General features: G+C 42.5%; 1 protein-coding gene across 10 annotated transcripts in view; it reads left to right on the top strand.

The window, feature by feature from the left end:
• SRPK2 (SRSF protein kinase 2) overlaps window positions 1-22,585 on the top strand; it is a 235,110-nt gene that overhangs the window by 145,152 nt on the left and 67,373 nt on the right. For all 10 annotated transcript variants that reach the window (XM_033959742.1, XM_033959744.1, XM_033959740.1 and 7 more), the window contains 4 exons: window positions 189-354; window positions 9,649-9,674; window positions 12,281-12,530; window positions 14,525-15,013. In XM_033959742.1, the coding sequence (XP_033815633.1) occupies window positions 189-354; window positions 9,649-9,674; window positions 12,281-12,530; window positions 14,525-15,013 (931 nt within the window). The remainder of the gene's footprint in view (window positions 1-188; window positions 355-9,648; window positions 9,675-12,280; window positions 12,531-14,524; window positions 15,014-22,585) is intronic.

Here is a 22,585-nt window from a genome sequence, read left to right as displayed (position 1 = left end):
TGAGGTGTGAGAAGGTTCCATAAAGGCATGTTCCGCACATAAATCCAAGTTCTATGAGCAGAAATGGCTTTGAAATTTGTCTTCTGATTTGGTTTTAAATTAAGATCATTCCATGCAGTATAAAATTTTTATATATTGACCAACTTTTATATTTATAATGTATTTTCTACTGATGATGATATAACCAGGTTCTTCAGGGTTTAGAATATCTACATAGCAAATGCAAGATCATCCATACAGATATAAAACCAGAAAACATCTTGATGTGTGTTGATGATTCTTACGTGCGTAGAATGGCTGCTGAAGCTACAGAATGGCAAAAGGCTGGTGCTCCCCCTCCTTCTGGTTCAGCAGGTAACACTTTTTACTCTTGTACTTCTTGAGATCAAGGAAGTTGTCTAAAAATATGAAGGCAAAGGTTGGTGGCCTAGGGGTGCAGGAGATCAAGGTTTGACTCACAGCTTCATATTGAACCAATCAGGTGTGTTCACAGCACTTGGTCGGGAAACAGACTTTTAATGCTGCATGGTAGAATTAATTCTTTGTTTGTTTATTTAAGATTGGCTAACCTAGTAAAAAACAATAGATAGATGCAGGGGAACCCTATATAGAAAGAAAATGGATTCACAGCAAACCTTAAATAACCTTAGTATTTTAAACAAGGCATAAAGGAGTATAACCTGCATGGATTGGCACATACCATTCTGCATGCCTAGTTGGGTAAACCTGGTGGATCATACGAGTCTTTATCCCAGGACAAGCAAATAGTATATTCTCACATATGAGTGACATCATTCACGGAGCCCAGTATGGACAGTGCTAAACTGTACTGTCACTTTTAACTTCTTCAGTAGTTTCAAGACTGCCTATACCATGCATGCGTGAGTGTCTTCCCACCCAACATCTGCTCTGGAACCATCAGTTCTTAGTTTTTTGCAGAACTAAGAAGAAGAATATTTTTTGAATCATTCCAGCTGCGTTCTTTTTTTCCATAAATAGTGCCTTCCCATTGTAATTTTCTTTACTTTCTTCCATTTTTCTTTCAAACTTACTTAGTTTTTTTGTTTCATTCATTCAAAAAGGTTTCAATTTTTTCTCACCCGTATTTTCAGGCCTTTGGCCCTTCATGAGCCTGATTCCTAACTGAGATCATTAAACCTTTTTCAGCCATAGTTCTAATTGACCCTCGGAGAGAAAATTGATTCCTTTAGTTTTGCATCAGTAGTTTTCCTTAGATGTCAAAGTCTTCTAGTGGCTTCAAGAGGTGTTCTCGGTGCAACAGGGCCATATTAGTCACATCCACACAATTGGTATCTTCAGTGCCTTGGTCCTGAGCACCAAGTTGACTCTTGCTCTTGCTGCTCAAAGCTCCAAAAATGCTCTTTGAAGGCTCACTGTCTACAACAGGAAAAGTTATTTGTGACTTAAGATCCAACAACAATGTCTGCTGTCGATAAAACAGTGTCGACGTTGACACCTCTCTCAGGGCATCACTCAACGTCTGCTTCCTCAGTACCAACACTGGCACTGTTGTCTAAACAGGTGAAGAAGTATTCACATGACTCACCTTCTCACCATACTTTGCCGGCATCACTATCATCGAGTAAGTCGATGCATGCCAAACGATGACATAAGCAGTCTTGTTCCCCCATCTTTGCAGGTTGTGTCTCCTCAGAGGCGTGCCTCCTAAATCGAGGTCACTAACACCTCAACACCCTGCAGTACCATCTGTACCAATGACATCCTCGGTACCGGCACAGTCCTTCCAGGATCAGCTTCACGAGCTGCTTCATAAGGAGTTAGTGACTATGTTTCAAAAGCAATTAACACCGCCTGCTGTACCACTTCCTTCAGTACCAGCCCAGTCTAAGCAATTCTCTTATGAATGAATGGCCCCCCGATTCCCTTCCCTTCTGCAGAGCCCATAAACAAGAGAAAACCAAAAACACTCTGTGGAGTGACGATGTTCCTAAATGGACTTTATTTGAAAGTGTCAAAGTTCCAAAGGTACACTGAAATCATCCATATAAAAATAAATCATCCACATAAAAGCCTTAAAGGACCTAGTCCGCTAGGGATACAAGACCCAACACGGTCCGCGTTTCGACAAAAAGTCTTCTTCAGGGGTCCCTGGGGGTCCTATAAAGGTGAGTACGTGGAAAACAATTGTGTGGTGAGCCGGAAGTGAGACACTGCTTGCATTTGCAATCAGCTCATCTCAAATAACAGAACCGACAGATTAATGCAAAGTCAAAATTAATTAAGTAATATAATTATTAGTACTTATCTTGAAAAGTTCTCTGGTGCTTTAAAGTTCTTTAATTCATGCTCAGTATCTGTAGAGCTAAGCTGTTGCTCGTTTTACTATCCTTAATCCATCCGTTGCGGCCTGCATTTCATGGGGCAAACAACACTCCCGCTGCGTCAGGGAAAATTTTAAGCAACGCTTGTGTGAGCAATTCAAACTGTTTTGAACTATGTCGGATAAAAAGGGGATCCCTATATAGAAAAAGTATGGAATCAAAGCAAAACTAAATGTCCTTCTTACTTTAAACAGAATATAGAGATGTGTAAGCTGCACAGAGCAGGGGGTTCAACTCTGGTCACAATTAGTGCAAATTATGATTTATCTAAAGGCTAATCCACACAACAAAGTTGTAAGAATTTGCGAGTGGAACAGTCAGCCTGCATCTTTTACAGATGATGGTCAAGGGCTGAGCATCAAAAGCATTTGATGATTCTTTGACTTGAACAGAACAAGGGGTTTGAATGTTGAAAGCTTGGATAAAGTGGCTCATTTGTGGGACTAGTGCTTTAACAACAATCTTGGTTATGCAAAATTGGCATTGAAACTTCTACAGTCCATACATACGTATTCAAAATAATTCTGGAAAAAAACATAAACATTAGCAGTTTTCAGTTAATTGTAACTGTGTAGGGCATAGAGAAAGTGAAGAGGGACAGATTCTTCAAACTTTCAAAAACTACAAGAACTAGAGGGCATTTGGAAAAATTAAGAGGGGACGGATTCAGAACCAATGCTAGGAAGTTCTTCTTCACCCAAAGGGTGGTGGACACCTGGAATGCGCTTCCAGAGGGTGTGAAAGGACAGAGTACAGTACTGGGGTTCAAGAAGGGATTAGATGATTTCCTGAAAGAAAAGGGGATAGAAGGGTATAGATAGAGGATTACTATACAGGTCTTGGACCTGATGGGCCACCGCGTGAGCGGACTGCTGGGCATGATGGACCTCTGGTCTGACCCAGCAGAGGCACTGCTTATGTTCTTATGTTCTACAAGGCATCATGATACCAAGTCCAGGTCTCCTCAGCGCAAATCCATATCCTGGCACCAGAGCACTTCCTCTTCAACATCGGATCACCATCAGAGGAGCGATAGGAATTCTTCTCAACGCACACATCAGCATCGTAGTTACAAATTCTCCAGGTATTGAAGAATTTGACTCCAGTCTCTCCACTCAAGGTTTCTCTTATCCAGACTTGTCTGCTTCAGAATCATATGGACTTTCTTCAGATCCGTCTCCTCCATCTAAGTGTAGGTCGCCACCAGAGAGCTTGCATTTCAGTAAATTCATTAGACAAATGGGTCAAGCTCTTCCTATCAAAATGGAGTCTGAGTCTGAACCCAGAGCTGAGATTTTGAACAGATCCCTAAAGACTGTTTAAAACTCCCATTCCATAATCTCATGTTTAAAAATTGGAAGAACATAAGAACATAAAAACATAAGCAGTGCCTCCGCCGGGTCAGACCATAGGTCCATCTCGCCCAGCAGTCCGCTCCCGCGGCGGCCCGAACAGGTCACGGCCTGTCTGAGTCACCAGAAGGGGCCCCCTTGCCACCTTGGTTTCCCATTGAGTCCTATCTTCCCATCGAAGTCCTAACCCTCCGGTCTTGCACATGCACGACCTGGTTGGATTTCTATACTTATTACCTGGTTAGCTTTCTATACCTGTGTTACATCCCAGCACCTCTCTCAGTATCCCACGATCCCCCTATCCTTCAGGAATCCGTCCAATCCCTGTTTGAATCCTTGTACCGTACTCTGCCTGATCACTTCCTCCGGTAGCGCATTCCAAGTGTCCACGACCCTTTGGGTGAAAAAAAACTTCCTTGCATTTGTTCTGAACCTATCTCCCTTCAGTTTCTCCGAATGCCCCCTCGTGCCTGTTGACCCCTTCAGCCTGAAGAATCTGTCCCTATCCACCCTCTCTATGCCCCTCATGATCTTGAAGGTCTCTATCATATCTCCCCTGAGCCTCCTTTTTTCCAGAGAGAAGAGCCCCAGCCTATCCAACCTCTCGGCGTATGGGCAGTGTTCCAGCCCTCTTACCAGTTTCATTGCTCTCCTTTGGACTCTCTCAAGTACCGCCATGTCCTTCTTGAGGTACGGCGACCAATATTGAACGCAGTATTCCAGATGTGGACGCACCATCGCTCGATACAATGGCATGATGACTTCCCACGTCCTGGTTGTTATGCCCCTCTTTATGATGCCCAGCATCCTGTTGGCTTTTTTCGAGGCTGCTGCGCACTGTGCAGATGGCTTCAGTGATGCATCCGCCAGCACACCCAAGTCTCTCTCAAGACTGCTGTCTCCCAACAATGCCCCCCCCAATTTGTAGTTGAACAACGGGTTCTTTTTCCCTATATGCATGACCTTGCATTTTTCCACGTTAAAGCGCATTTGCCATTTGTTTGCCCAGTCTTCCAGCTTGTCCAGGTCCCTTTGCAGACTCATCTACTTATTCCTGTAGCTCCAAGAAAGTTGGATTTATTTTATAGGGTACAATCCTGTCCTGGATTTGACAGAACTCAACTACACCATCAGTCTCTTTTGGTGGAATCTTCTCTAAATAAATCATCTAGCTCTAGAACATATGCTAACACTCCACCAGGTAGAGAAGGTCATACTTTGGACAGGTTTGGCCATAGACTTTCCCAAATCTCTATGCTCACCAGGGACATCTTCAGTTATAACGTCTACATAACCTTTTACTTCAGATAGCTGGCACAGCACTTCTTCTTATTTTGAACAGTTGTGTTTTATTCATTGACTGTATATTTTTAGTATTGTATGTGAACTGCCTAGAACTATGTGGTAGGGCGGTATATAAAAATAAAATTATTATTATTATTATTATCCCCGGGGATCAACTTGCTGATTTTCAACAAATTGCCCATGATTTCCTTGAAACTAGGAAGTTCATGGCCAGTTCATTGTTGATGCCTTTGATGTAACCTCCTGAGCATCAGCCCTGTCTTATTGAGATGCAGCATCAAACATGGCTTCAGGTATCAAACTTGAATCCTAATGTCCAGGACCATCTGGCAAATATTCCTTATTTAGGAGACAAACTATTTGGTGATAAAGACTGAAGAAGCCATGCAAACAATCACCAGACATGAGCAAAGTATGACCATTCTTTCAGCCTTTAAATTGGCAAAACCCCAAGTCCCTAGATATTATTACAATCCTAGACAGTCAACAACGTCTTTTAAGAGGTGCTACACTTTACCACCACCAGGACTCCAGCTCAAAAGCACACCAGAACCCAACATTCCCAAAAACTTCAGGTTCTTTCTCAGCAAAAGTCAATTCAGTCTTTTTGATGCACTTCTAGAGAGCCTAGCCGCCGTTCTACCGTCTCGACATCTGCTGTACCCCATCAGAGATCATCTCACCCACTACAACTAACGTTGGACTCTCATCATCAATGACACCTGGGTTTTATGTGTGGTGAAAGAGGGGGGTACACTCTTCATCTGTGAGAAATTCCTTCAAACAAACCACCAAGAGAGTCCTCTTTCAATTCTCAGCAGACTTACCTCCTCCTTCAGGAAATTTCGGCCCTTCTGCAACTCAGTGCCATCGAACCAGAATGTCCTCATTTGAGGGGCCAGAGGTTCTACGACCAATCCTCGACCTCTGAGCTCTCAACAAATACTTGGTGAAGGAAAACTTCTGCATGTTCTCCCTAGGAACCTTGTATCCCCTCCTAGAGAAGAACGACTGGCTTTAGTCTCTGGATCTCAAGGAAGCATACATAGGGGAACACATGAAAGCTGTAAGTGTGGAGTGTTGTAGCCACTATAGCTAAACATTTTGTGAACACTCTGGGTGTTGACGCTAGACCAAAAGGCAGTAGTACCCTGTAATGGAGATGATGGTGGCCTATTCGAAAGTGCAGGTACTGCTTACATAGAAACATGATGGCAGATAAAGGCCAAATGTCCCATCTAGACTGTCCATTCGCAGTAACCATGATCTTTTTCTCTCTCTGAGAGATCCCACGTGCATATCCCAGGCCCTCTGGAAAAAATCCTGAAAACCCTACTCGTTGATAACTGATCTCTACACGTACCTTCAAATTATTTTGCTTAGCAAGATTAGGTCCATCTTCTCCTTTTCTCCACTAATTATCTTCCTTTCCCGCTTCCCTCCCCTCTATGCCCCAAGATACCCTTTCCCACTGCAAGTTGCCTTGAGCCTGTTTAGATTTGCATGACACACAAATATCAGATTAGATTAGAGAGTTCCTTGTGTGAGAATATGTTGCCTACTTGTCCTGAGATAAAGCACAGTTACTTATCTCCCACCTGCCCTAGTTGGCTTCTTAACTTGATTACTGAACTGATGGTCCCGTGAGCCAACTTTGGGCAGGAAGGCACTCATGTATGCACAGTACAGGCGGTCTCAAGACTTAAAGAAGTTAAAGTGAAATTACACTTTAGCACGGTCTATACTGGGCTCCTTGGATGATGTCACCCATATGTGAGACTTTCTGTCTCCTGTCCCTGTATAATACCTGTTATAGGTAAGTAACTGTGCTTTATCTGCCATCGTTTTGTATATTTCTATGTAAATCAAGAATAGGTGAAAACCCAATAAGTAACATCATCAAAAATAAAGACAAAATTATTGAAAGAATTCCCCTGAAGCCCATGCCCAGAATGGGAAAACAACAATAAAAGAAAATTTAAAAGGAATGCCTAAAATTTACAGCTTAATTTAACACAGTTGTATTGGATCCTACCTCAATTTCTAACCTCATATACAATGCAGGAAATAAAATTTTTTTTATAAAAAAAAATTTATATTGCAACATAGGTCTAAGAAAATTTTACAGCTATCTTAGATCAAGGAATGTGAAACCTATCCAACAATATTTATGTATTTATTTCCAACACGCTTTACTGCATTTAGCTGCACCAAGCAGAGGAAAACAGTGTACTGTACAGTCTAAAACAGGCAGAAAGTAACTACAATATAATAGGATAGCAGCATCCTTACAATATTATAAAATGCAAGAGAAGAAATAGCGGAGAAACAGGGAAGGGTGGGTGAGATAGAGAGAGGTGACCAGCTGCTAAGCATCTGTCCAAGTTATCCTAGGAAAGCTTGGCTATATAGCCAGGTTTTAATTATAATTTTAAAGTTTTGCACAGATTGTTCAGAATGTCAATTATTTATAAGTATATTTCCCCCGATGAAAACAAAAAACTGTGGATACAGATGTTCTGGAGATAATTTATTAAACACTGACATATAAAAACATGAAAATTCAATCAAAAAAGTACAATGATAAAAAATACAGTGATAAAAATCCAACCAGACCCTCACAGTGAAAACAAATCACTGATGAAAACAAAAATAAAAAACTGTGGATACTGATGTTCTGGAGATACACTTCTCCCTTGTTATTCGCGGGGGATATGGGCAGAGCTGGACTGCAAATGGCGAAAAACCGTGATTATCCGGCTCTGACCCACTCCCACCTCCCTGCCGCCTTCCCGGCCTTACCTGGTGGTCTAGAGGGCTTTCGGGGCAGGAGCGATCTTCCTACACTCCTGCCCCGTGCAGATCGCCATGAGGAAATGGCTGCTGTGAGTTCCCGTAGTCTCTCTTGTACATGCATGAGAAAGATTTGCATATAATGGAAGTGACAGGTATGCAAATCTCTCTCATGCATTTTCATTAGGAATATCTTGAAAACCTGACTGGCTGGGGGTCCCTCAGGACAGGTTTGGGAACCACTGCCCTAGAGAGAGGGTGACAAAATGCTTATTTGCCAAGAAACAGAAACACACCCAAACCCTTTATGCACACACTTCCCGCATACTGCATCCCCATAAACTAGGGGTTGACAACCCAGCCTTTAGGACACACCCAGCCAGATAGGTTTTCAGGATATTCACAATATGCATGGGATAAATCTGCATGTACTACGATGTAAGACTAAAATCTGGACTACTCGGGGATCAGCCACTCGCTCTCGCTTAAGAAAATACGTGGCTACACCCTTCATCTCCTGGCCCTGCCCTCAGCTCTCTCTCACTCCCCAGCCCAACTTCCAGTGTACCTTTTCAGTGAGCAAGTCTTCTGTGCTGCAGCACCCATGGCAGACTTAGAAGCTGCACTGGGGCTTTCCCTCTGCACCTTCTGATGCAACTTCTCATTTTCAGAAGGGGGCAGGACAGATCAGAGGGTAAGGCCCACTGTAGGCTGGCGGCAGCCTGTGAGTAAGCATGCATGAACTTTTACTGCTTTGTATTTTGTAGATAGTAAGGGCTCCTGTACTAATTAAATAGCGCATGTCAATACCTCACACGCTAACCGATTAGCAATGTCATGTCCCCTTCCCATAAAATTTAAATTATATTTTTGGCAAGCAGTGTATACAAAGTGGTTATTTTGCCACAGGATGCCAGCACATGTCCCATGTTAAACCTTTTAAACATGTGATAAGCGCGCACTGGTGTTTATCGCAGTTTAGTACAAGGACACTATTTTAAAAATAAATATGTATTATAGCTTTCACTAAACAAGACAGTAGCATCAATATTCCTTATGTACCATAAGAAAGCAGTCTTACTGTGACTGGCTTCTGGCCACATCCCAAAGACAGGATTGTAGTTCCCCAAATAAATGTAGTCCCACATAAGCTTGCCTTCAACAATTTTTATTGAAAACTGCACCTGGATAGAAACAAATACCGAGCAAGACAAAATAAGAATACAGACTGGTATAACATGCGGCCAAAGCAATGCTTGAAAAATACACAAGATGTCAGTCTGGTTCACTTACAAAAAGAGATAACAAGGATAACCCAAAGATGCAGTATCATCATTACATAAAAATCACTAAACAAAACTCCACTTTCTTTGCCCCTCTCCCCCCCAATCCATGTATTATCTTTTTAACTTTTCTGATATTTTTAAATTTTTTTTTTAATACATTTTTATTATTTTTAAATTATGTGATTATGAACCATTTTGAGCCTCTAGCATTGCTAGTATATAAAAGTCATCTTATTAGGTTAGTATAAGGAGAGTTAGAGAAGAGCATAAAAAAGATAAAATGTGGAATAGGTCCTTTATGAAGAAAGCCTTAAGCTGGAAAATGTTCTGAACTATCCTCAAAATGAGCAGAAATAAAAAAAGTATAATTTACTGTAAAAATGTAGTTCTTGTACACTTCATTATGTTATCACTTCGCTGTAATGGTCAATATACCTTTGTATGTTGTTAAACTTTAATAAAGAATATTGAACTAAAAAAATGTAGTTCTATTTTTAAAAATTCTGTTTGTTTGATTTTGCTTTAATTTCCCCTTTTTTTTCCTCCTAGTGAGTACTGCTCCACAGCAGAAACCTGTAAGTACATTGCTAATACTTGTAAAATATACTTTGATTATTTTATTGATTTAAAAAGTCATCATTATTGTGCATTTTTTAAGTTGAGAGTTTAAACCATCAAATAAACTGTTTAGTTTTGCCACCTTGCTTATAATTCATGATGTCCTTAGTTTTCTTTATTATTTGGAAATCAAGGACTAATGCATTGTCCTAGCTTTTATATTTATGATAATCTCTGGGAAAAGGTGACTAAGCTAGCAGATCCAAAATGTTGAGAATGACTGGCTCATCGTGTCATGGGTCCATAAGCAGTCTGCAAAAGTTACATGTCTGAACTTCTCTAACTTTTTTCCCTCAATAAAAGGATGTGATTTGGACTGTTGTATTACAAATTGTTTACTGTAACATAGAAAATGACATGACAAATTTTTCCCCGTCCCTGCGGGAACTCATTTTCCTGTCCCATCCCCGCAAGTTCTTTTCCTATCCCTGCCCCATTCGTGCAAGCTCCATCCTCATCTGCACAAGCTAGAGAAAGACAAGGAGACTATTAACCGTGCCTAGCCGCTGGAACATGGAGAAAACCAAACTGGTTGCCGCAGGTACAAGGACAAGGTCATTCACCGCCCCGTGGAGCGGTGAATGGACTTGTCCCTGCTGTTAAGTATTTTGCGTGCGTTGCCTCACTTCTCACCCCTCCCGGTCAGCAGCCCTCATGATTGCGCAATCCAGCAGCCCTCCCTCCTGATCGCCATGGTCCAGGCATCTCTTCTCGTCGGGGCATCTCCCTCCCTCCCTTCCTCTCACCTTCGCTGGTGATTTTCAGTTTTCTCTCTCTGAGCAGCCTCCAGCCGGCCAACTTAAAAAAGTTACTGTGGGGTCCGGGTGGGTTTGGGAGGGTTTACAGCAGGAGGGACTGGATATCCCTCTTGCTGATGATCTTGGGGGGGGGGGGGGGGGGGTTCAAGCAGGAGAGACTGGGCATCCCTCCTGTTGATGGATGTCTTGGCGAGGTGGTGGCAGGAGGAATTGGGCTCTTCTCCTGCCACAGACATTCGGGGGTGGGGGGCGGCTTCGGGGTTTCCGGCAGAAGGGACTGGGCATCCCTCCTGCTGTGGGATGTCTTGGGGGGGGTGTGGCAGGAGTGACTGGGCATCCCTCCTGCCGGTAGTGTTCGTGTGGGGTACAGGTTCCCTGCTGCAATCGCTAAACTTATTGTGGCAGTGAGATTCCCTTGCCGCGATCAGCTCAGCGGCAACCCAATTCTCTAACCGGTGCTTATGACATAGACACCGGTTAGAGAATTGTGTTGTTAGGTGATTCTATATAGAACGACCGTGTGTGAATCTCAAAAGCTGCTTAGGTGGCTTCTGAGACTAGGTGTCCTATACAGAATCTGGCCCTTACACCTGGTTTTACATCGTCTAAGTCACAACATATAAGTTCCGACCAGGCAGCCTCGTAAACTTTCAATTACCTCCCGCCCTCACCACTCCTTCAAAAATGCCCCTTTCAGCTCTAGGTGCACAGTGGGATTCAGATGCCTAAAAAGTCTCTGGATACGTCTGAAATCCCGTTTCAATAATCAGCACTTGGATGGGTTTTTAGACGTATTTTTGTTTTTATTAAGAAGCCCCATAGTGTCTAATTGACTAGCAGACTATATTTGTTTTGGCTATGTCCAAATAGATTTGACACTTGAGGATCATGTCATAGCTCATAATGTTAGAGCTATGATGGCATTGTGTAGGTCACTTGAGGTCAGCCTTCATGGAGGAAATTTGCAGAGCAGCAACATGGATGTCTATTCATATATTTCCAGCCCGGTACTGTTTGGAAGAGAGCTCCCTTTGTCATAAGTTTGGCCAGTCAGTTCTTCAAATTCTTTTTGGGACTTGGTGTGGCGGCTGTGTTAGTCCACCTTTTTTATTGGACTAACTTAATAAGGTTTATGATTAGCTTTTGAAGGTAACCCTTTCTTCCTCAGATCAATTCCATTCCCTTTAGGTCAGTTTCTTTTTTGTTCCAGACTGCCTTTCATAAATGGAAATATAGAAAAGACTAGTTACCACCAATTGTTGATATATAATATGTTGATGCCTTCCTATTGTTGTAGTGACTTGTTATTTTTCATTTTTTATGTTAAAGGCAGCCTTTAGCTAGAGTCCCATGCTGTGAGGATTTTATAACAAGTTTTCTGCTATGTCATTAGAGAAAATCAATTTACTTACCTATAAGAAGTGTTCCTGTGGCTAGCAGGATGCAACTCCTCGCGTACATACCCACCTTCCGAAGGAGCTGAATTCTACTCAAGCTGACTAATAGACTAAGCTGGTGCTGTGCGACAGGTGGGAAGTGGTGTGCCTGCACAGCGAAGTAAAGATGATGTCATCCATGTTGTGAGGATGTATATTTTGTTGTCTATGGTAAATACTTCTTACAGCTAAGTAACACGGTTTTACTGTAATACAGTCATAATTATAAAACTTGCTATTCTACAAATAATTATTAAAAATCCAAAAGATATTGTCTGTTGAATGGCATATACTTTTTGTGTTAAGCACCTATGTGAATTTCTAAAATATGAAGATACAAACAGGCATTGTTTTGATTAAATTTTGTAGATTGGTAAAATTTCCAAAAATAAAAAGAAGAAACTTAAAAAGAAGCAGAAAAGGCAAGCGGAGCTACTTGAGAAGCGTCTCCAGGAGATTGAAGAATTAGAACGGGAAGCTGAGAGAAAAAAGGTTGAAGAAAATGATGTAACATCAAGCGTGCCATCAAATGAGCAGGAAGAGGATTTCCAACCAGAAGTGAAGCTAAAATCATCAGGACTAGAGGAAATTATAGATGAAGAACCTGGAAATGATTACGGTTAGTGAAATCATCTGTAATAAAACAAAATATATTGATGTTTGAAGACAGATAGGCATCCTTTGACCTCCAACAATCTCTACAAATAAAAATATTTTCTTGAAGCTGGTAAACAAATGTCAGCATAATTATCTAAAATAAATTGGTTATGTGATATACACAACCATAAAAGCCGCTTATTCATACCATACTGCAGCATGGTATGCAAAATCTGTATCTTGCTCTATAGGATTTGTCATTTCCCATGGAATCACAGAAACCAGCAAACCAGGGTTTAAAATTCAAGTCTAGTCAATCATGTTAAAGGGGGTGGTAGTGCTGCTAGACACACAATCTGTTAATTGTCAGTTTCCCAAGAGAACTAGGTGGTATAATACTTATTCCTGTTCCCAAACAAATTTTAGATTTGACTTAACCTTCTGGTTTTAGACCAGTTGCAAGCATACTCTCTTATTGGCTAAATTTGTGAGACAATTATGGCAGAATTATTAGCAAAGTTTCTTGATCAGTATAACTGCTTAAATTCTCTACAGCATGGGATTAGACCCTTACATAATACTGAAGCATTGTTTTTTCTGGGTTTAGATGCTAAAAGAAGCCTCAATGCAAGCAGTTTTTTTCAGCACAGCTTAGAAGAAGGGTCCCATATTGTTGTTAGGTGCCATTGAACATGATGAAGTTTTCATGGCAGAAAACAGAAGTAGATTGCAGGGCCTTTCTTCTGTGCAGTATAATTTTGATGTCATATCAAACGTGATTCTCCGCCTCCAACACTGCCTATCTGCTGCTGCCCAGATGGGTAGTAAATCACATCTCCACTGAAACCTTTCCACCTTGGGACCCCATATACTAGTTAATTTTTTTAAAGCTTGCTAACGGCAAAATTATTGCAATTGGTTTTAAGAGATTTTCTTTTTAGGTTTTGGCAGGCGTTATTAGTACAAAAAACCTCCCAAAAAAACTAAAAAGGAAAGGCCTTAAAAATAAACATGCAAATTTTGGCATATCTTAGTAAAACTATGTAGAATAGGCTGTAGAGGGTTTCGATGGTAACTCCGGTAGTTGGAACCTAAAGATAGGGCCAGACGGATTTCTATGGTCTATTTCCCAGAAATGCCAAAGAAGGACAATCATGAATTAATAATGAGTGTGACTATTGGGCAGACTAGATGCCCTCATTTACTATGTTACTATGGTATAGCGTGCTCACTCATAGGGATTAGGTGCAGTTTGTAAAAATGTCTATTAACATTTGCGCTATATGCATAAAAATGTGATAAATTTGTATTTTGATGTTTTCTTTTAAAAAATGTCATCATTTTATGTCAGCAATTACATAAGAGAAGTGTAGTTTTGCAACTAAATCTTTCTGATTTGAATGAACAACTCGATAGATAAAGAGGAGTCTCCCTTTGCCCAGCACAGCGAGAAGCAAAACAAGAGAAAGGCAAAGCCGATGTCACAATATAACACAAGGGATTTTATTGAAAGTTCCTACAGTCCCAACTAGGATCCTGGTTTCGTTAGAACACTGCCTTCCTCAGGGGACATACCAAACTGATAACAGGATATTACAGTAGTATTTCTATTTCAGGTAGTTTTGAAAAAGACCTTTAGGAACGTACTGAAAGAAACTTGTTCTCATGTGAGTTCCTTGACAAGTTTCTTAGAAGTTTGGCTGTCAGTACTTCTTTAAGTATGTTCCTAATGGTCTCTTTCAAGACTACCTGAAATAGAGATACCATTGTAATATCCTGTTATCAGTTTGGTATGTCCCCTGAGGAAGGCAGTGTTCTGCCGAAACCAGGATCCTAGTTGGGACTTCCCATAGGAACTTTCAATAAAATCCCTTGTGTTGTATGTATTGTGACATCTGCTTTGCCTTTCTTTTGTTTTGATTTGAATGAACAAGATCTTGTGCTTTGTATGTTGTAACTAAAATTCACTTAAAGCCTTTATTTGATAACAGATTTTTTTTCCTTCATATTTTGAAGGTGAAGCAGATGACCATGAGGAAAAAGAGGACACTGAGAAAGAGAACACAGAAAAAGATGATGATGATGATGATGCCAAACAGGAATTAGTCGGTTCAGATCCCCCTTGGATAGAATCCCCTAAAGCAAATGGGCATATTGAAAATGGTCCTTTCTCATTGGAACAGCAGCTGGATGATGACGAGGATGAAGAGGAAGAATGCCCAAATCCAGAAGAATACAACTTGGATGAGCCAAATGCAGAAAATGATTATGCTTTTAATAGCTCCTATGAACAATTTAATGGTGAATTGGCAAATGGACAACATAAAAATCTGGAATCACATTTTTCAGAATTTACAGGCTCTGTGTTTTCGGGGCCTTTGGAAGCTGTTGCTTCTGGCTCAGCTGCATCTGAGGAATCAGCTGTTACAGAGAGAGAAGAAAGTAGTCCTTCCCATGATAGAAGTAGAACAGTTTCAGCATCTAGTACTGGAGATCAGCCAAAAGGTAAGCTCTTTCTATCATAATCCAGTTGTTTTACTTAATCTTAGACTGGCATTTGTCTTGATATTCCATTCAAAAGGTATCTGATAGAAAGTGTTTAATGTATGTTAACTATCATTGTTGAACAGTCCTAATTATATTTTAATAACTGATTAGAATATTATATACTACCTGCCCTCACCTCTTCCCTTACAAAATCTATAGAAACATAACAGATTGATTAAACTCAACGAAGATGAAAATACAATGTCTTTAAAGATATTAAATTTAAAGGTGCTAAAAAATATCCAGTTAACTTATTTTGCTTTCTAGCTTCATTGCTACAAAATGATAAACATTTAGTTATCACAGAATTCTGTTTTTCTTTAAATCCTTTCCATTAAATTTTCAAGCATCTTACACATCAGCATGTGCATTTTAAGAAATGAACATTGACTGAAAAATCACCCCTGCCCCCCAAATATAATAATTCTGTTTTTTAAAATTGTTTTTGGCCTTGTAGTTTCTGATAGTGAATTTTCTGGAATCTAGTGGTTTGCAGTATGTGAGGCAGCATCGTTTTACTAGAGGCTTGTCTTGTCACATGAATCTGATTAATTTCTGTGGCTGAATAACCAGACACTGGCTGTGGTGTATTTAAATTTTAGCAGAGCCTTTGATAGGTTTCTCACAGGCAACTTAACTGAGTGTCTGGAATGGACCCCAAAGTGACTGACTGGATTAGAAACTTAGGCCCAGATGCACTAAAGTCAATGATCGTCGTCAAACCAGTTTTGACTGCTTTAGCGATGATTGCATTTGCTGACCCAATGCACAAAACGGCTCACTCCATGTTTTCCCCTCAATCGCCTATTTTCTAGTCTGGCCATGCAAATTAGCAAACTACCCGAGCAATTGATGTACTAACATCGCTTGGTAATACAGAAAAAAAAGTGATTAAAAAAAAAAAAAGCGACTGGTCAAGACCAGTCACTTACCTGTATTATCGGCACTTTTGTTAATGGGTGCAGATGCTGTGCATGCGTTACATATGCACAATATTCATCTTATTAAAAGAAAAGAGCCCCCCCCCCACCTGCCGATGACAGCCCTCCTCGACAATCCCCCAATGAACTGGCACCAAGGACTGACCCACTCCCTGCACCAGCGAAAATTGGCAAGAAGCTTGTAGCTTGATTAAGAATCAAAACAAGAGTGTACCCCTTGTCAGGAGGAAATCGGAAGAAGTTCTCCGGTCTAGAAGATGAATATTTGAAAAGAGGACTATGATAAGTGATTTTTTGACATCTATTTGGAACATTTCCTAGGAGAAATTACTGGCAATGCAGCCACTGAGATGGTTTTAAGCTAGCCACTTAAATAGCCATCACAATTCTAAAAGTTTATTGTTGTGGACTCCTAGTGAAAGCACACATTGGAAAGTAAGAAAACAAAGACTGAGTGTTTATTTTCATGTTGTTTGGAGTTTTTTTACAGAACCATGATACAGTCTCCAGTAGATGCTTTGTGAGTCTGAAAGCCAAGTTATTGAGGTCTGTTTTTCTCCCCAGGCACTACTGACCCCCTCGCGGATCCACAGGAAAGACCCCCCAAGCCTACCTTGTTTCCCTGGTGGTCTAGCGGCAGCGCTGGGGCAGAAGCGATACTACTCGCTCCTGCCCATGCTCTGTCAGCGATGAAAATAGCTGCCGAGACTTCCGGGGGCAGTCTCGCGAGGCTATGAGTAGATAATACTTGTTGAAACACGGCCGTGTTGGGCTTTTAATTATTTATGTGTTTATGATTTTATATAGAGAATTATCAGCAGGCAGTGGCATCTCTAGACAAAAATATTTGGAGTAACAAAAGGAAGACAAGCTAGGTATGGAGGGGGGCAAGGCAAAGCAACATTTTTTTACATCATGCCGATCATCACATCGCACACCCTTCCTCCTTCCCTCATTTTAAAATTAAAAATATAAGACACCAGGGCCTTGTATGTATAAAGAAATCCTCCTTGTTTCAGCTACCAGGCCACCATTATACTTCAGATAGATAGCATCATTCAATAAATTCTGTGTGGAAGTGAAGTCTGGATTCTACAGGATTAGACAGAATCTCATTATATATACTGTGCACCTTCCAGTTCTATCACAAACTAGAGGGTGACCGAAACTAACTGCTTTGGTTTTAGCTGAAACAGAATCTGCCAAAGCTGAAACAGAAACTGACAGTTAGGGCCGGCTCAGCTCAGCCCAGCCCTACCAGGCCCCTGCACAGAATGAGCCACTATTCTCTCTTCGCACCCCTTCATATTTCTCAACAACAGAGCTATCCATCTTTAAAAAAGATATATCATACAAAAATATTCAAATTATGATAGTCACCTCAGGAACAGCGCACACACATTCCACTGTCAAACACTTTGTTTAAATCAGATAAGTTTATAGCATGGATAAACAGACTAGATTTATCTGTTCATTTTTCTGGGTGTTCTCTTTTTCTAAGAAGGGTCTGCTTTTCTGTAGAGCCAGATAACTTTGCAAAATAACACAATCCCACAAAAAGACATTTAAAACCTGTATAATAACCTTAACGATAACAGGCCTCACTAACCTATGAAAGGACAGCACTATATAAATATTACACTGCTCCCTAGAGCACCATTATATTTACTAAAGGCAATATATCAAATCCCTCTACTTTACCCCTTACTGGGATATTGTAACATGCTGTACTGATGATACCTATATAGACAGACTACTAATAGTAAAGGGGTTAGTGGTCATGTAAACATCCTATCTATTTCAAAAGAAAACATACTGTAAAAAGTATTACTAATTGACTTTACCCAAAATATGCATATTAATATTATCCCCACAACTAACGACTCTATAATACTCTGTTAAATAACAGGTGTAGGAAGGATGAAAAGCCTCAGAAGTAAATGGGGTTCAACTTTTATATTTTATATTTTACTTCTACTTTCTTTCAATCATAGGCTTAAAAACTTCTTTCCTCTCAACTTCAGTTGCCAAAATTTATTTATAATTTTTTTCTAAAAACTTTCTTCCATACAGCCTTCTCTTTTGGGATATCCTTTTCATGTAGATTTAAACTATCTTCAAAGCATTTCTAGACTCTTTAGTTCATCGCCATCTTCAACATAATTCTAAATTATATATCCACCACATGCATACTGTCAGCTGTTACGATTAGTAGAACTTATCTGTTGGTATATCTTCTTACCAACTCAGACAAGCTCTGGTTGATTTTATCTCCCAATTTGGGTGAAGTCAATCCAGTATTTGAGCACTGTATCCACAGAGAGAATTTTTACTTCTGTACTATCATACTACCTTCCTCCCAGTTCAGGCAGGTTCTGGTCGATTTTTGTTTCCCAATTTGGGTAAAATTGTATCTACAGGGAGCACTTTCATTAGCACAGTCTGCGTTTTGTGGCTACTACTGTGAGCAGCTTCCACAGGATTATTACTTTATACTGTTCCTCTGCATTCCCCTGCTTTGCAGCTCCTCAGGTTAACTTTTATCATGTAGCAGTACTTATCATATATACTTGAATATAAGATGAGATTTTGGGGCCAAAAATATAGCCCAAAAATGGGCATCTCATTTTATATTCGGTTCAGCGCCCATCTGCCCCCCTCCCGGACTTGTTGCAGGCCTTCACTAAAATGACATGGTAGGCCGAGACAGGAGTGATCCCTCCAGCCGACTCTTAACAATTTTTTTTTTACCTACCTCCGGCCTCCCACCGCGTTCCTTTTTTAATCTCTGATGATCCAGCAGTGTATCAGACAGGAGTGAGCTTTCCACGCTCCTGCCCCATGCTCAGGGCTGGATTAAAGGATAGGCCCACGGGCCTAGGGCCCAAAATGGTCAGGAGGGGCCCGCTGGTGCAGTGCTTTAGAGCTGTTTGGGCTCACTCTCGCTGGATTCGCCAGCAGCAGCAGCGTCGTCGGCCGGCTGGCCCCGACTGGCAACAGCGTCGTCACGGGGCCCCCCCTTGACCAGCAGCAGCGTCGTCCCGGCAGACAGACAAACCTCCCACCAGCAGTGCTGCTGTCGGCGCTGCTTGAGGCAGTGGTGTGCATGGGATGGACCGTCCCAGGTGCACAGCTGCCCGGGTCCGAAACCTCCTGCCCTACTCTACAACGGGACCTGCACATCAGCGCGGCTGCTGTACTTATTCCAGAGCAGAGTTGGCAGCTGTGCTGAAGTACAGGGAGGCGCCGTGCCAACTGCAACTGGCGGCTCTGGTCAGGAAGACGTAAGTGATGTCAGAGGGGGCAGACACAGTCATCGTGGGATCTTGCTGCAACTCCCTGCATCTGCCGGCCCACCCCCTCAAATGTCTCTTACGTCTTCCTGACCAGAGCCGCCAGTTGCAGTTATCGCAGGACCTTCCTGAATTGATTTGGAGGGAGAGAGAAAGGAGCATAGAAGGGTGGTGGAGGGAGAGAAAGGCGGTAGATACTGATGGAATTGGTGAGCAGGGAAAGGGGAGAGAGACACACAATGGGGAAGGATACTGGATGGAATTGGATTGGAGGGAAAGAAAGGGGACAGATGCTGATGGAATTGGTGTGCAGGGAAAGGGAAGAGATATATAAGGGCGAAGGATACTGGATAGAATTGGGTTGAAGGGAGAAAAAAAGGGCAGATGCTGATGGACTTGGTATGCAGGGAAAGGGGATAGAGACATAAGGGGGAAGGATATTGGAGGGAATTAGGTTGGAGGGAAAAGAAGGGCAGATGCTTATGGAAGTGGGGGGAAGGGAGAGGAGAGAGTGAAATGCCAGATCATGGGGGTTTGGGAGAAGAAAGGGAAGGAGAGAAGAGATATGCCAGACCAATGGGTGTGAAGTGACAGATGGAAGGGGGAGGCATAGACTTTCTGGAAGAGGCCTAGAAGGAGAGAAGATGCCATATAGAAAGGGCAGAGAGAGTGGATGAAAGGGAGTGACAAGAAGATGAGGAAAGCAGAAACCAGAGAAGTCAAAGGTAGAAAAAAAAATTCTATTTATTTTTTTTGCTTTAGAGGACATGCATTGCTGTTTCTGTGGTGTTGCATTGTATGCTTCTTGGTGGTTCAATTTAACCTTTGTCTACGTATTTCTATTTTATCCCCCCTTTTACAAAACTGTAGAGCATTTTTTAGCGCTGGCCGTGGTGGTTACAGCTCTGATGTTCAGAATTCTATGAGCATCTGAGCTGTTACCACCGTGGCTAAAAACTACACTACAGTTTTGTAAAAGGGGGAGGGGTTAGTTTGTGATTACATATTCCATACTAGGCGAAGGTGTTTTCTGTGTGTATGAAAGACATGATTTTCTGTTAGTTGACTAACCTTTTGTTTGGCAAAATGCATCGGGCATGGTTCTTGAGAGCACCTTGAATAAACCTGATTTGAATTTCCTTATTTTCTGCCAATCTTCTGTTCTTTCATGGTGAACTGCTTGCCTTGTTGTTTCGTTACAAGTTAACATACATGGAGTGGAACATACTAGAGGAGTTACAGATTTTGTTGTTTATACATACATATGGTTTATAGTTGGTTGACGTAGAGTGAGGCAGTTGAGAGGCGTTGTAAACTTGGTTATTAATATAGACTTATATTTTGGATAGTATTACTGCTTTACAATATATTTGAACACTTTTATATATGTATGGAAAGGGTTCAGAGTTAAAGTCCTGGGTAAGTAGGTGGGAAGGGAAGGAAGGGGGATTTGTTCAGAGATGTTTGGGGGTTGCATAGAAGAAAATTTGTGCACTGGTATGCTAATCTTTGTTTTGAATAAAAAAAAAAGAAAAAAAAGAAATACAAGTGGAAATAAAGAAGTAAATAAGAAAACAGATAAATGGGGCAGGGGGCTCAGTGTACTTGTGTGCCTAGGGGTCTTTGAAGAATTAATCCTGCCCTGCCCACGCTGAGCCCCTTTGAATGGCTGCTGTGAGTTACATTACATTAGATTAGAGATTTATCCCAGGACAAGCAGGCAGGTATTCTCACTAGTGGGTGATGTCATCCGACAGAGCCCAGATACGGACATCTTGCAAGCATGTCTTGCTTGAAGAAACTCAGAAGTTTTGAGATGCCCGCACCGCGCATGCGCCAGTGCCTTCCCGCCCGATGGTCCGGGCGTGTCTCCTCAGTTCTTTTTCTTCCGCGGAGCTGAGAAGTCTATCTTCAATTTGCGCCCATTGAATCTCTTTTTTTGCCTTCTATTTTGCCGCGGGTTGAGTTCTTTTGGCTCTCCTGTGCATTTATTTCTTTCTTTGATTTCTTTTTTCAAAAAAAAAAAAAAATTTTTCCTTCCGATACCGGGTTGGCCGCGTGGCTGGGGCCCCGTGCCTTCGACCTTGCGGCAGAGCTTTTCCGGCCTATGTCCCGGCCGATTACCGGTTTCAAAAAGTGTAGCAAGTGCCAGCGCGCGATTTCGCTCACGGACCCTCATCGACGCTGCGTACAGTGTCTGGGACTGGATCACTTCCCAAAATCGTGCCGGCCTTGCTCCACTCTGACGGCGAGAGCGTTTAAGCGCCGCTGTCTACTGTGGGAGTCCATGTTCAAGATGGAAGCTTCATCGGATCCTGCAGCTTCGACATCGACGGGTGCTTCGACTCCTTCAGCGAAGCCCTCTGCCTCCCCGGCTGCTTCGGGCCTCCTGAAACCGGCATCGTTCACACCGGTTTTGGCCCCGGCTTCGGCGCCGGTACCTTCCTCCGTCTCCTCGGAGCAGGTATCGACCCCTACAGTTCCACCGGTGGTGCTCAAGGTGCCGAAGACTGGCAAGCAGAAGCACGCAGCACCGAAGGAGCGCAGAGACCGTGCGGAAGGGCCCCCTTTTGGTGCGGATCCCTCCATATCGGCTTCGTTGCGGTCCCTTCTGGAGGCTCAGTTCGTGGAGCTCATGCAGACCATGGGGCCTCGACTGATTGCCACCATCCAGGGTGACCTCCCAGCTTCGGCTTCGAGGGGCGGACCGCCCCCTCCTCCTCCTCCTCGTCGCACGACCTCGTTGCTCGGTGAGGAGGAGCGGCGAGCGGTGTCCGGGTCCTCGAGGAGGTCCTCCGTTAGTGCTGTGCCTCCTTTGGAACCAATTCCCTCGAAGAGGGCCTCCCTTAGTGATATGCCTCCCTTGGAGCCCATCCCCTCGAGGAAAGCCTTGTTTAGTGACCTGCCTCCCTTGGAACCGATTACTCCGCCCCATGACTCAGTGTGGCGTCCACCTTCGGGGCCACCCAGTCCTGGGCATAGCAGGAAGCAGGACGAGTTCTTCCGAACCCCCTATCAAGCCTGGGCGGCGTCAGGGGAGGCACCGACTCTTCCGCCTCTGCGATCGACGGCATCGAGTCCGATCTGCTCCTTGGAGGCGTCTGACCCAGTTTCTCACAGACGGGCTCGATCCCCTTCCAGGCAGCGATCCAGACATTCTTCGAAGCATTCCTCTCGGCACTCGACCGTCTCGCCTCAGAAGAAATTGCCTCGGTTGGGGTATGCTGCTTCGACTGGGTCTCCTCCTCCGGGCCTGGAGTTCGAGGACCCCGAGGTTTTCTACTCGTCCTGTTGCT

Source organism: Geotrypetes seraphini, chromosome 9 (genome assembly GCF_902459505.1).
Source record: "Geotrypetes seraphini chromosome 9, aGeoSer1.1, whole genome shotgun sequence".
NCBI lineage: Eukaryota > Metazoa > Chordata > Amphibia > Gymnophiona > Dermophiidae > Geotrypetes > Geotrypetes seraphini.
This window is presented reverse-complemented; position numbering and strand designations above follow the sequence as displayed.